This window comes from Rattus norvegicus, chromosome 16 (assembly GCF_036323735.1).
Source record: "Rattus norvegicus strain BN/NHsdMcwi chromosome 16, GRCr8, whole genome shotgun sequence".
Lineage (NCBI taxonomy): Eukaryota > Metazoa > Chordata > Mammalia > Rodentia > Muridae > Rattus > Rattus norvegicus.
In genome coordinates this window covers 37,439,012-37,454,981 of record NC_086034.1, presented here as the reverse complement: position 1 = coordinate 37,454,981, position 15,970 = coordinate 37,439,012, and the positions used below count along the sequence as shown (strand labels likewise).

General features: G+C 40.4%; 1 protein-coding gene across 2 annotated transcripts in view; it reads right to left on the bottom strand.

The window, feature by feature from the left end:
• Positions 1-272: 272 nt before the first annotated feature.
• Positions 273-15,970, bottom strand: part of Galntl6 (polypeptide N-acetylgalactosaminyltransferase-like 6) — a 1,251,036-nt gene continuing 1,235,338 nt past the window's right edge. Inside the window, exon 13 of one of the 2 annotated variants that reach the window (XM_017600182.3) lies at positions 273-3,479. In XM_017600182.3, the coding sequence (XP_017455671.1) occupies positions 3,312-3,479 (168 nt within the window). In that variant the 3' untranslated portion in view covers positions 273-3,311. The remainder of the gene's footprint in view (positions 3,480-15,970) is intronic. The other variant, NM_001135756.1, reaches the window with a different exon arrangement.

The following is a 15,970-nucleotide window of genomic DNA, read 5'->3' as shown; positions in this document are numbered from 1 at the left end:
AGTTCTAGAAGGATTAAAATAGGGCCGGGAATACAGTTCAGAGCACTCACCTCGTACGCTCAACACCCTAGGTTCAATTTCAAACACGGAAAAAAAAAATGTAAGTTTTCCATGTGAAGATACGACGCATACTTATATTTTGACAGCTACTTTTAAAAAGGTAGAATTGCCACTGGAAAAAAAATGGTGTCAAGTTGACATCGGTTTCATTTTTCTTAAAGAAAAGTAGAGATAATGGGGCTAACACTTCTTTTTCATTGACTGTGAGTCCATTTTGCATTATGTGTTATTCATTTATTGTATAAAGTTCTATGTTATCAATTCACAAAATAGTCCTAGAGCTTGCATTATTCACTGGGGCTTCTGATAGAATGAATACATTTAAAAACAGTCATGTGATTCAATTCCTATCCGTAAATAACAGCAGACACAGAAGCCGGTATATCATTATTGCCAAGGTTCTCCTCCAGCCTTGAAAAAGGATGAATCATACTCTTAGTTCCCAACATGAAACATCATGTTACAGCATCATTTTTTTCCACTGTAAATACATGAAAGGGTTTTTAAAATTAATTATTCTCTTACTTCCACCAGAACTGTCTCTTATGATGGAGAAATAGCAAAGTCTGTGATGCATTAACTTTATATCACCCCTCATTCTGAGGAAAGAATATATGGGCGCTACCATCGAACTCTTCAAAGAATTTTACTCCCACGAACAATAGTCTTTCTGAGGACTCTTCTATCCCTCTTGCTAATTGAAAGTGCAAACCTACATAGTTTTATGCTTTTCAGATTGTGTATTTCAAGCAAGTGGAAGCTTGCCCTCCAGTGGTATAGGAAACACCTTTTCCAATGTGCTTTACTGGGCAGGGCTCTGCCCTCCCCTCCTAGGGGCAGACTCCCCAGGCTCCACCTCATCCGTACATTCCCACTGTGCACACAATTAACGACTGGCCCCGAGTTCGAAGTTTCAATTTCGGATTTAATGTCCCAAGCTTTCATTCTGTGTTTAAAGAAAAAAATATTTTTTAAATACTGTTTAATATAGATTGATCACTGTGTACCTCTCTAAAATGCTGTAGCACTTAGGGTAGGGCCTGGTGAGTTAGCCATAACTATCGCATCCTAAGAGATTACTACAAATCTGTGCCTCCAGGGTGCGCAACCCAGGGTGTGTCTTTGGTACAATTGTAAGTAGCAATCAATTGTTTAATGACATAATGTGAGTTTTTATAGAATCATCTGTGTCTCCAGTCAGATTGGTCTCGGAACATCTGAGATAAATCCTTCTTCACTCCTTAGAGATGTTCTGCACACAGGATAATTTCTCATTATTGATTTTCTCCACTATGCATCTTAACTGTGTCAAGATCACTTGACATACACAAAAGATCTCAGTGACAGTCTGTTTAAGAACAGCTTTTTGGAAGAATGCTTGAAAAAATTATCAGTAAAGATACTGACGTAATCCTTCCCCAATTCTTAGCAGGGTCGTCTAATGTATGTTTTGATTAGGGTTAGAGGACAGAAAATGATCTTGCACATTTTCTAGAAGATATGTCATATACTAGGCTTCTGAATAATTGGGCATCTGAGGGAAGGACAGGAGTGAGGCGTCCAGGTGATGAGCCCACCAGAAGCTGGGCCTCTCTGGACTTTTCATACTTACTTTAAAAACAGAGTAAACAAGAGAAACAAAATGAACAACAACAGAAAAGGTAGACTCTTCTGCATCTTCCTGTCCTGGAACTTCAGTGATCTATGTCCAAAATACATAGATCATCTCAATGTATATATTTTTATTAACAAGGAAACGATCTCAAAAGGCAGTAAAAGCAATGTAGGAACAAGCTGGACTCACAAGTAGAGACTATATAGCAAGTGTGGTTTTCCCCTCTAAAGATGGATCTTCATTCCTGCACTTTCTTCTCCTCACTCCATCATTATGGAAAAGGGAAAATTTATTTTAAGGTTTAAATATCTAATTTAGTTAGTTTTGAAGTTACTTCTCTTTTTGATACCCCTGAAATATTATCCATTAACAGAAAATGGCATCAGAAATGTAATCCCTTTTTGGGCTTCTGAATAAAACAATACCATTATTATCCATAAGAGGGAGGGGCTTCAAAACTAATCATTAAATAACACCACTCTTAAAGTTCCCCAATTAAACAGAATTAAAGTGAATGAGGCCATTTCCACATCACTTGGAGTGAAGATTTATTTAAGATAGACTAAACAAATTACATGGAGCCCACTCCAATACCTTCTTTAATAAAAATTATGACTGGACAAACATCAGATTTTTATTTAAAAATAATAGAAAAGTAAAAATAGATTTCCCAGGGAAATTTCTGCCCTAACTTGTGTGCATGTTGTGTGTGTGTGTATGTGTGTGTGACTGTATGTGTATGTGTGTGAGTGTATGTGTGTATGTGTGTGTGTGTGAGTGTGCGTGTGTGTGAGTGTGTGTGAGTGTATGTGTGTGTGTGTGTGTGTGTGTGTGTGTGTATGTGTGTGGGTGCTTGGGATATTTTGTTGCTTATGTGAAATCTTTCTTTGGAGTAACCTGGTAGCATAGGTTTTGTTGGTCTGTTTTTGTTTCTAACTGGATTCATCTAAGGTCACTGGATTAGAACTTCAGCTAATTGGTGAACCATGAGCTCTAATGAACCATGACAGATAACATGGGCCTTTGAAGGAAAAGAGTATGTGTAGATGAGAGTATGTAGTGTAAGTTTTCAACGTCATGTACCCTTGTTTAAAGAGAAGACAAAAGGAAAGAGAAAAATGGCATGAGCACTCTAAAATCATCTGCAGCACTTGAAAGGGTTAAACCTGCTTAACCCACTCTTAGAGAATGGCACCAAAGAGTACAGCTCACCCCTTAAGCGTGGCTAGTTCTAGACCTGTGGTAGCCTCAGGTTGCCAGAGCAGTCATGCGCTCTGTTTCCACCCCCCTCCCACCCGATTAATAGGATCCATTCATAGCTACTCACTACTGCAGGATTTGACCTGAGAAATGCTAGGGTTGATTAACTCAGCAGTCGAGGTGAAAGTTCCTAAGTAATCTTTACCCTTGGCCAGCAAGGGAACTGCTAGTCTCAGTTCTCAGAAGCAGCTGGTGAGGATCTCAGCCAAGTTCTTCAGATGCAGGAACTTCTCCCGGACAGCCTACGTCAACATGGCCTTCACACGTCTTTCAACCAGGCTTCCTGGATCTAGGAAATGTTATTCCTGACTCCTTTGATCCAGATGCCTGCAACAACACAGTTCACAACCTGTAGGTAATCGCTCTTCTTTCTTTTCTAGGAGATGGCATAATGGCTAATTTTTTCTAAAACAGTCATGTTGATGTGTTCAAACATCCACTGCTGAGTCTCGGACAGAGGGTCACATCTGGCCATGAAAACCTTCTTCTCTGCAGGGTTGCAGTCCATACAGCTGTTGCTCACGGGATGGAATAATGTTCTGTCCTGGATGGGTTAGAGAAAGGGAGTATAAAATGCATGGGAAATGCTACAGCCCGAAGTGTATACATGTAAAATATGTGTTTATATTTGGATATATATTCAGAGTCTAATTAAGATAGCTCTCAAGTCAAAGAATATCAGAGTTCAAAGGATCCATAACTCCCCAGGCAATTTAATCTGACACAAAAATTCATTGATTCTTTTTTTTTTCTAAAAAGAGTGATTTGCTCATTTCTTGTTTGGTGGTGAGCGTTTGCTGCATGTTCAGCTGCCGACAAGTATAAAAAGCTTCTTCTAGCCATTTGGATAAAATATGACATTTATACACACACACAAACACACATACATATACCACACTATAATTGAGAGAAAAGCAAATAATAAACAGACATATCTAAAACAACTGAAATTCTTCTTATCTTGCACTGGTTGTCAATTGCAAAAGACAAAAGAAATCCTTGTTGAAATGCCAGGCACTCTGCTGTTGTCTGTGGAAGATAAATGAAGGGGTGGGGACAAATGCCACATGGGTAATAGCTGGGTAAGTCAAATTTGTTATTGGTCAAGGGTCGGTGTCTTCAGTCTAATATCAATGGATGTTGGGGGAGCTTAGATAACATTATTCTGATGATTTTGTTTAAAGGAGAAGAGGTATCGTGCACTTAAAAGCCCATAAAAAACAAACAAACAAATACATAAATAAATCACCCAACTACTTGAGACAGTTTACAGCTCAGTGAATAAAAGGTGCTCACTTCCGGGGCACAAAGTTTAAGTCCTGAGCAAGCTCAGATTCGACACACCCCTTTTTATTGTGCATCTAAGAGTGACAGTAAAGTTGAAAGGAAAGGACTCTGACTTAGTATCAAATACTCACTCATACCATGTTTGTGATTGTTTTTTAAAAGTGTCTATAGTCTGAGAAAAGGTCCCCACATCACCATTTAAACTTATCCTCAAGTCGTGTTCTAGGGTTTAGCTTAGTTTGGGGATCTGCTTGTTCTGGTTGCTTTCCTTCAAGGTAAATGTACAGCACTTTAAGGATTAAGAGTTTCTTAGCCACCCTTTGTAAACATTTATGGGTTCCTGGGTTTTAAGACTCAATTAAGCCAATATTTAATGTCCTTGAGGGATCCGGATGTTTGCAGGAAGGGAAAGGAGAAATAAGGAAGGAGAAAGGCAACACGTGGCCGTTTGATATGTTTCTATCTTTGGTGTAAACAAAGGACTGAAACTAACACAAAGATTTTTTTTTTATTCTACTCTTTAAAGTGGTGTGAATTTTGCTTTCTGAACCTCAGAACACTTCCTGGGAAACTCCCCTCCTTTGTGGGGAGACAGCATATTCTAGGAAGATGGTTTTGAGGGCTCCTGGCATTTCTCCCAACAGTCACTGTGGCACTTTGGGCAGCGGTGTTTCTTCTTTATCCCCACATCCCCTCTGGCATTTCTCATCACCGTTCCCTCTCAATTTCCTGCAACTTACCTACATAGAGTCAATATATTTTATTAGGTTTTCAAACAGCCTTTGTGGCTTTACATTTCTGTATAATATGCCAAGAACCAAATCCATTCAAACTGAGGGCATTCTAGGCAAGTGCTCTACCACTGAGCTATATTCCAAATCCCTTCAGATAACATCGTTTAATGTTTTTACATTGATTTAGTGTGCACTGTGTGTGTGCAGGGTGTGTGTGTGTGTGTGTGTGTGTGTGTGTGTGTGTGTGTGTGTGTGTGTGCGTGTTTGCCACAGTGTGTGTATGAAGGCCAGACAACAGTGTGCAGGATTCAATTCTCTCATTCCACCATGTGGATACAATGGATGAAACACAGGTTGCCAGGTTTGGTGGCAAGCGCCTTTACCTGCTGAGCCTTCTCATGGGCCCCTCAAAGAACATTCTTAAATTTATCATGTCTAGCATCATTTCTGTATGACCAGCTAAATTCTAACTTGCTCTATTCCATGAACATGGACTTCCTTCCAAACTTTATTTCCTGCATCTCTCTTCCTACTATCTTTATGAACAGCTCATGCATAAATACAGACGCCCCAGTTACCCCTTAAAAATGTGCACTTCCTTGAAACCAAACTTCAGTAATGAAAATGAATATTCTCTGATTTCTTATCCCCATCAGCCTGTGTGTGCTCACATGGACACAAAGGCCAAACTAGAGTTCCCAAGTACTCTATTTTTCTGAGCATTTGTTTCTGAGCCATAAGTTGATGGTAGTTCCCCAAACCCTCGTGGGGACACATGTTCTGACCAATACACGTGCACTCACGGGTACAGCCAGGCATGCTCTGCAAATTTAGTGGGATGGGAACAATCCAGAATATGTTTCTTGTGCTTGTACTTTGTGTCCTTTTAGGAGTTGAAAATTGGAACGATTTGTATCTATCTTCATCAAGAGGGTGAAATAGTTGCACCCCAAATTCTTTCCCTGTCACAAAACAGAATGAGCACTTTGTTCCAAAGTTCACCCGTGACAGAGACAAATGACAGGGCGTTAAACTAGAAGCCCTTCCTAATATCCAGTAGATCAACTGATTGCTCTCTGGCTACAGACTGAACTCAGTTCACCCTTGTCTTTGGAGTGCCCAGCAAGGCCACAGAGATGAAGCTTCTGGGAACACTTTCAGCCTTCAGCAGACTACACCTCTGTCCCTTTTGACCTTGCAGGGGGCCCATAACTGCCATTTATAGGCTACTCCTGGGCCAGACTTTTGGGTTACTGAATGTTTTTATCGATGTGTCTGCTAGCCGAGATTAAGTCAGTGGAGTGAGTAATCATCCTCTGGATATGTTTTTCCTACCGTGACAACCCTCTTCTCCTCTGCCCTTCATCCCATCAGTCATGGCTGTTAAGAGAATGTGGAATAGACTTGGGAGTATTTGGAAAGTGTGATGGCCATGACAATCTTCTGTAAGTGATGATTGATGTTCTGTCTTTGCTTTTGCTCTAGGTCCAGTGCTGACAAAAGGAATGGCGTAGCCTTGGCTGTTCAATGTCACCTTACATCGCTTTGTCTATGATATCGTTGGGCAGGAGGGTGTCTAAGGATTCCTGAACTGCCCTTCAAATCAATCAGTGCATGCAGACAAGCAAGGGTAGGACTGTTTGTATAGTTCACTGAAAGCCACACTACTTCGAGGCAGGCTATAGACTTGAGTGGCCTTTGTGTGATACCTTGTGTGTTCTCACATCTGTCCTATTCTTTCCTATTCACATAGAGTCTGAGATTTACAAGAATGAATGAGCTGTATGAGACATTCGAGCCTGGGCTTGGGGTCATGAGAGACCCAGATACCAAAGACATAAAGGGACATGTGCACGCATACATCACAGGAAGAAGACCCGGGAAACACAATGTGCTGCACCTGGAGAGGCAGCCCAGTCCAGGGGAAAGGCCTGAGATTTGTGGCTGCACAGGGAGCTGGATGAATTCTAGTCAACCACTGGCTCACTGTTTGCCTTTGGAGAAGGTACTAAGTTCTATGCACCTTGTTCACTTACTTGGGAATGTAGATGGTTGTACCCGAGTCCCTTACGGAGGAGGAAATGTAGAATTGCTGGCTCAGTGTCTCACATACAAGGAACTGTGCAATAGCTTCCCCTTCCCCTAATTTATTTTTAGTCAGAAAGCGTCCCCAGCTCTAAAAATCAGAATGTACTAACCATCTGGTTAGAGCCTTTTCTGAAATCGTGGCGAAATAAAGCTTTATAAAGTATCCTGACTCAATCGGTTACCCACGTTGTACAACAGTACCTCCCACGGAAAACGAAAGGATTTAGGAGACAAAGGGAACCAATGGCTATCAAGTCAGGTTGTCCGGAAACTACAGTCAGAGTTTTGGCTGGTCTTCATCTTTAGCTTGAGAAATTACTATCCATTCAGGTTTGGGGCTTTCCAGAAGAGAGAATAATCAGGTAGGTGGGTCTTCTGAATCCATTATTCAGACAGGCTGATTAAGTTCAACAGGTATTTATAAAGTGCCCTTTATATTTTGGTTATTGTCAGGGAAGAGACATTCATAGAAATATAACCTAAGTTGTATCTTCTAACCCAACAAAAAGAGATCAATAGGTGCATAATAGGTGTTTGAAGCAGAAAAATGTCAGTGAAGTGTAATGTAAATGACAGTGAATATTAAATAACACATCTCTTCCCCCCCCTCCAACTCTTCAGCTCCACCTTCCCTTCCCCTGCCCAATCACCAACTCTCGCCTTTATTTTACAAGTTAAAATGGGGAGAAAGTTCTGATGAAGTCACCTGAATACATGATTCACTCCTCATCCTAGGCAGCCCCTCTTGGGGAAGCATAATTAGCATTAAATACAAACAGCTTCAGGGCAACCCACATCCACTATCTAAGTTTTTATCATCTATCTATCTATCTATCTATCTATCTATCTATCTATCTATCTATCTATCTATCTATCTATCTATCCATCCATATATCTATTAATCTTTATCTACAGCACATCTTCTTTCCATCTTTTGGCAGGCACTTAGGCTGATTCTATTTCTTGGCTACTGTGGAGAGGACCACAGTAAACATGGTGATATGCTGACTTAATACCCTTTGGGTATATAACCAGAGCAATAACACTTGATAATGTAGTAGTTACATTTTTAGGTGTTTTTAAAAAGATTTATTTATTTTATGTATGTGAGTACACTGTTGCTCTTATCAGACACATCTGAAGAAGGCATCAGATCCCATTACAGATGGTTGTGAGACACCATGTGTTTTTGGGAATTGAACTCAGGACCTCTGGAAGAGCAGTGAGTGCCCTTAACCACTGAGCCATCTCTCTAGTGCCACAGTTTTGGTTTTATTAGGACCCTCCATATGTATTTTCACAGTAGATTGGCTAATTTGCATTCCAGCCAACAGTGTTAAGTTGTTGTCTTTGTCCTCGCAAGCATTTGTTTTGTGGATGATAGTCATGTTGACTTGGATGATGGATGAGAGAGAATCTCAGTGAAGTTCTGATTTGCATTTCTCTGGTGGCTGAGGATCATCATTTATGAACATTATTTTGTAAATTTATTGGGATTTGTACTTTGAGAAGAATCTATTGAATTAATTTGCCTGTTTATTGCTTTGATTATAATTTGCCTTTTTGGTGTTTTACTTCTTGAGTTCTTTATCTTTTGCAGATATTAATCTTTCATACATGAATAACCAGCAGATTTTCTCTCATTTTGTAGCATGTCTCTTTACTCTGACAATTGTTTCCTTTACTGTGCAGAAGCTTTCTAACTTGATGCAATCCATCAGTAGCAGCTCTTGCTGTGTTCGGGGTTATTGTAGTCCTAGTCCACTGCCTATGCCTAAGTCATCAAGTGTTTTCTCTGTACTCTTCTCTAACCACTTCAAAGTTTCGGGACTTACATTATAGTCTTAAATTTTATATAGAGGGGCGTAGACAACAAATAATCTAGATAATAAATTTGATAGTACATAAACACAGGAAAATCAGGATAGCCTGAGTTGAGCAGGAAGCAGAAAGAAAGAGAATTCTCCATTCAGGTGCCCAAGGGAAGCAATGTCCAGAGGAAGTGACAGCCAGAGCAGACTTACTAAGCACACCTTCATGGGTCGATAGTATAAGGGAACCAGAATGACAGAGGTGGTGGAAGAAGTGGTGGAGTGCTAGCTAGATCAAGTTATAGTGCCCAGAAATTCTTTGGCATCACCAGAACACAGGGAACATTGTATGGGCTTTAGATGGCTAGGTCTGAGAGGCAGCCATGAAGACATTGGTGCAATTCTAAGACGTAGGCACTGGGGAGTAGTCACTGGAGGATTTGAACTCAGGATATGAAGGAGGAAGGCATTGGGTTACACCAGGAGAAAACAGAGGCTTCATCAATAATCTACGTTTGAGCAGATACAGAGGCAAGCTGGGGGTAACCAGGGCCATGATCTGAAGGTTATTTCCGGTATTTGAGAAGTCGAATGCACATAGCGTTATAATTAATGGGCTGTGGGGGTTGTGATAGAGGGAGGAGGTGAGAGACTGAAGCAAAAGCAATTCTGAACTGGGAAAGTAAAAGATGAACCTGACTAGGAATGGGAATGATCTGCTTTCTGTTTTAGATATATTAAAGCTGAAGATGTCTGTAGGATGTCCAGAAGGACGTGGATGTGTCCATATACAATAAGTAATCGGTTAGACAAGATAGCGAAGTAGCGTGTGTGTGTGTGTGTGTGTGTGTGTGTGTGTGTGTGTGTGTGTTTTGAAAACATGAATTTTAGATCAACATATGTTCATATGTTGAAAGTGGATACTTTTATAAGAGAGAACTCCTTTAGAGTCAATGTCTCTAGTGTCTGATATGGAGAGAATGAAGGCATTACAGCATAAATTTTTAATTTGGGGTTGTCCCTGGCAATGATTTTTGTTGTTTATTTAGATTGTCAGATATTCATTTCCTTTTAATCTTTAAAGTGAGTTCTATAGAAAGGAGGAAGGAATAAGATATAAAATTGTAAGATCTGCATTGTTGCCTTTGCAAGGTTGCAGAGATAAATAAGATTGATGATATATGACCATCTTTTGAGTTCTTGAAGGGAGAGAAATCAGTTCTTAGTTTTACTGATGACTTCTGAGAAAATATAAATAACTTCTAAACAGATGTTTTTGGACTTTTTCCTTGGTAGGTCAGACTTCTCACAGATGTTGGTCTCATGCATTACTGATTTATTTGGTCTCCGAGAAATGAAGCCTTTGAGTGTTCGTAGTGTATGTGCTGAGACATGCTGGCTATAGCTGCTTCTTGGCTGGTCCTCTCTCTCATACTGTATTCACCCCCTATGCATAGGGTGTGCAAGGCATATCCTCAGCTCCTCCAGCCAGAAAATTCCAGTGTGTTGGGTCCCTACTCTCCAATGCTAATTGAATGATTTCTTACTTAACTAAATTCATAGTTGAACTTGTATTGTCCTGTACAGTTCTGCCACTGCACAGATATCTGGCCTCATAGTTCATCATGTTCCTTAATGGTATACATTTCAGGCAGCTTTTCTTTCTTCTTTGTAGAAAGCCAAGATTTTGCCTATCTCAATGTATGGGAGAAATTGATTCATTAATGTATATATAATGTATTATATATAAAATCTCTTTCTGTACCACTTTTATCATTGTCTAATTTCTACTCATTCTTTCGGTTTTCTCTCAAACATCATTCAGAGAAGTTTTCCCAATGCCTCTGGCCTGTGTAGTGCTCGGTGCTTTATGTCATATTATGCAGTGTCTTCATTTAAGTTTTAGGGGCCTTTTTTTTTAAGATTTATTTTTTGCATATGAGTACACTGTCGCTGTCTTCAGACACACCACAAGAGGGCATCTGGCACCATTACAGATGGTTGTGAGCCACCATGTGGTTGCTGGGAATTGAACTCAGGAACTCTAGAAGAGAAGCAGTCAGTGCTTTTAACCTCTGAGCCATCTCTCCAGCCCTTTCATTTAGGTTTTAATTGCTGACTAAAGCAACATGGGGAGGAAAGGGTTTGTTCAGCTTATGGTTCTACATCATAGTTCAACATCAAAGAAAGTCAGGACAGGAACTCCAGCAGGGTAAGCACCTAGAGGCAGGAGCAGATGCAGAAGCCATGGAAGGGTGCTGCTTACTGCTTTGGTCTTCATGGCTTGTTCAGCCTGATTTCTTATAGAACTTAGGACCATCAACCGAGGGATGGCACCACCCACAATAGCCTAGGCCCTCCCCCATTAATCTAATTTGAAATGCCCTACAGGCTATCTTATAGAGGCATTTTCTCAATTGAAGCTCCCTCCTCCCTGATAACTCTAGCTTGTATCAAGTTGACATAAAAGTAGACAATACATACTTTGAACCATATGTATGTATGTATGTATGTATGTATATATGTATGTATGTATATATATATATACGTATGTATATGTGTATTACTTCTGAACTCAAAGATCTTCATGTAGGGGAAATATTGTTCCAGACCTCTTTACTTCTGTCCATATCTCTTACGTCCTCGCACTCAGTCCATCAAGAGTCTCCTGAACATGGCACCTTTGCTTCCTGCATACCTGTGAGTCATATGGTGCTAACTGCTGTGTCCAGATCTCCTCATTTCTCCTCTCTTAACCACCTCTTGATAAACCAGAGTGTGGAAAAACAGGAATGCACTCAGCAAATATGAATTAAGCCCTATTGTGTGCCACATGTCTCTTGGTTCCCATGAATAAAGTATAGACACACCAGTGCTTTTGTGAAATTCCTCTTCTACTATTTTATCTGTGAATAGGGGAAATAGTACAGAAATGTATGGTATAGAAGTACAACTAAGGCAATATGTTTCTCTCTACACCAATTTGGGATCTTAAAATCAGGTCAGAAGATAGCTTGCTGAACACATGGATAACAATAGCTCACATTAACCCAAGTCTTCTGTGCCACACTCTAAGTGCAATGAATTTTTATTTAATTGTTGAAATAACTATTGAAGGTAAATACTATTATTTTCATTTTGTAACAAGAAAATAGAGATAACAGAGGAAGCTTTCAACTCCAGAGCCAAGATGCACAGTGGAGCTCATGACTCAAATGGTAGCTCCTGAACCCCAGGACTCTGAGCTTGTGTCCTTAATGTCTTAAGTAGAACTGCATCTCTCTTTTTGCCTGAGGCAACTAGCAGTCTGGCTCCATCTCCATGTCTGTTCAGACAGGAAGGGGTGTCCTCATTAACAATATCATGAGTCTTCAGAGCTCCTAGCACCCAGATCTGTTTCCAATTGGTTATCTAGATCCTGACAAGCACTAGCCTCAGCCTTATGTAAGAGGATAGTCTTTGATAGTGTCTTTGTAGTTCAGAGTAATGCAGTGTGGCAGTTAAACACATTAGGGAAATATTAAGCAATGGGTTTGTTGTTAAGCTGAAATGGAGCATCAGAACACTGTGTCAGCCAACTGGCTTCAGATAGGCAAAAACCACAAGAGAATGATGGACTATTTGAAAGGTTCTCTTCCCTGCTTTGAGAACAACCCTTAGCCTGTTCTCCAAGGTCCTTTCAGATGAGCATGATTTGCCTTCAGCTTTGAGTAAAAGCTTAAGTAGAGTGCTTCTAAAACTGATTTCTGCGTGAGAGCACCAGTCGAGTAAATATATGCTTCCCTGTGGCTAATCCTCCTTCTACCAGATTGATTGCTGAAAATAGTTACACCTCTCTACACTGCCACTTCCTGCTGGCACAGGGTATACTAGTGGATGTTGTGTTCTCAGGACAACATAGCTTCGTTGCTTAGTGAAAGGATGGCCCTTCTGGCAGTTAGACTTGCCCTGTTCTGATAAGATAGCTAGGTTGTCATTTGGACCCAAAGACTTCTTAGGGTCCAGTGACTCCATCATTGGAGTCCATTCACTCTGTTACACAGAAGTGGCTGTGGCAGACATTGTGCATCTGGTTTTTGACAAACGGTTTGAAAGTCTTTGTTTTTTGTACGAGAAGCTGGAGGACAGTGACACAGGTGATATCATTAGTATTAGGCAAATTTGTATCTTGTTAAGGAAATCCCTTCAAACAGTGCTCATCAATCACTCAGTGACACAGGATTTATGATAGGGCTCAGTTAGTGAATTTGGGCCTTGGGCTCAATGAACTCAGATGAAAGCATTGCATGTGTGTTGATTCAACTGGAAATGGGAAAACAGTATTCAATTCAATTCAATTGCTATCAAGTTGGGTCAAAGAATCGAAATCAAATTGGGGTAAAATTTGAATTTCAGAATTTTTATTTCTACTTTTGGGGTATGCTGCTAATGAACTTGGGACCTGTACATTATAGGAAACTGCTCTATTATTAAGCTAACTCCCAGCCCATGAATCCTATTCAACAGAACCAAATGGCTAGCTACACAAGTACAAATGATGAATTCTACAGGTAGAAGATGAGAGAGATGGAAGGTAGCGAAGAGAGAAAGGTTATTATTATTCTTTTAAATGTTAAGAGTGAATTAAATAGCCAAGTGTGTGAATTAAGTGAGAAAATCAACTCAGGCTAAGTTAACACTGGTTATAGCAAAAGATGATAGATGCTTAAACAAAGGGTGGTCAGTCACCCACTCTGTTTCCATGGTCAAAGCAGACTTGTAGTTTTCTGCTCTTTTCTGGCTGGTATGCTTTTATCCAGGACTCTCTAGAGCAGTGCTTCTCAGCCTTCCTAATGCTGTAACTCTTTGATACAGTTCCTCATGTTGTGCTGACCCCAACCATAAAATTGTTTTCATTGAGTGTGATTTTGCTTCTGTTATGAATCACAATGAAAATAAACGTTTTCTGGTGGTCTTAGGTGGCCCGTGGGAAAGGGTTGTCAACCCACAAAGGAGCTGTGACCCACAGGGTGATGCTGCTCTAGATGGGATGGCTAGAAGAATCTGGAAACTAAGTGATCACATCAGAAGTAAAGACTAACAACCAGGCAAACATTATCAAAAATTTTAATTTGTCTTGAGCAAAATGGATTAAGCTTAATCACTAGAGTACTACAAGTCAGGAAAGAGCTTTGCAACAACGGGGACAGTTAGAAATGAAGGGGCTGATCTGGAAGACCGTTCAGTGATGACCATACATTTTAGGATATTGAAAGTGCTCCATAAATCAGAGTCAGGGTAAAACTGCCTTCCTTGTCTGTTAACTTATTTGGGAGCGTTATATTCATCTGGGGCCCTAAGTCACTATCTAAAAAGAACTCCTTAAAATAGCACCCCCATGACCTCCTATCTGACATCACTGGACCACATCAACTAGCATGATTTTATGATGTAGAGAACAAAACCAAGCCTACAAGTTAAAGTAAATAGTCAAATGTTGATACATGCCAAGAATTTCCCCCACCACTCACTTTAAACTAATGGGTTGACTATCTAGATATCAGTTTGACTTGATAGAGACATTCTTATCTAGGTTCCATGTTTAATGAAACTTAAAAGTCTTTTTAAAATGGAAATTAAAGTTTAAGGACATCATAGCGAGCAGCTAAAAATTTCCTGTCCAGTCACTGGGGGAAGAGGGGTATTTGCGACAAAGAAATATGTTAGTTTTGTCTAGTATAGCAGTGCTTCATGGTGGAGAGGGTGCTGTATCTGTAACTGAACCGTTGGATCTTTAAGTCATTCAGTGACTATTTATTTATAAACTTCTCTATTGGAGAGGAGGGAAGACATAAGGTATGTGAGAGAAAGGAGCAAGACATGGTGGATCAGGCCAGGTGTCCCAGCACTTGGAGATGAAGATACGAGGACTGAGAGATGTGGGTCATCCATGGTTACATGAAGAATTTGAGGTTAGCCTGGGCTACATGAGGCGTTGTTTCAAAAATGTCAAAGAGGGATGAAGGAAAGGGTGGTAAAAGGTTTCTGACCTTGGGTAATTACAGAGTGATGAGTGGCTGATCACACTCGATCAGTGTTTAAGTTACAGAGAAGGGATGCTGGATCCACACCAAAGTACCATTACCAAGAAAGCAGGAGGCAGGCACAGGTTGAAGGAAGTGGGTACGACATGGGCTGGAAAATTGAGTCTTCTTCTAACTCCCTAATAGAACCCCTTGGGAGAGTTCAGATATCTCCAGACCTCAGCATCTAGAGAGCCTTAGTGAGCTTTCCGAGTACTGACTAATAACTGTTTTGTGTTGGTAACTGTTTGTTTACTTCTGTTTACCCCTGCTTCCAGATTTTCTTGGCTAGCTTTGCTGTTTCATTTCAGTTTTAGAATCTCTCAGTTTTTGCATATGACTCTGCTACACTTTGATTGGCTTACATTAAATGTATATTCTGACCTGAAATCTTACCTTCACAGTATTACTCTCTATTATTCAGCCCACACTGTGCTTTAGCCTGTAACCAGAGTTTCCTGTCACAAATGCCAAGCAAGAACTTTACCACTGACTACAGGCTCAGCCCTCTTCTGTAACTTTCTGTGGTGGCCTTGCACATCTCCCCACCCCCAGACTGGAGCTTACAAGTTATCCTAGGTGTTTTATAGCAACTATATTGAATGGGTCCTTAATTTCAGTTTCTAGTTTTTGTTGCTCAAGCATAGCCTATTGTCCACATCAGGCTGAAACCATGCTGAATGTTCTAATTTCATTTTAGTAGTTCAGTTGCCCAGTCTTTTGGATTTTCAAATGCATCGTCTGTGAATAGTCCATTTATCCTCTTCCTCTCTAATCTTGATGCCTTTAAATTTCTTTAGTCTATCTAATTACACTAAATATGAGATGCTGTACAAGAATGAATAGAGGTGATTACGGTCCACATCTTTTATATCCAGTCCCTCAGGGAAAGTTTCTCTCTATCCTGTCTGGCTTCCCCTCCATCTTCCCCTCCCTCCTTCCTTCTCTGAATCCTCCCCTCTCTCCTCCCTTCTCTCCTCTCCTGCAGGTCCCCCCCCCCCCCCCGCCTCTTGCTTCTACTCCCACACATCTCCCCACCTCTTTTGACCAGTC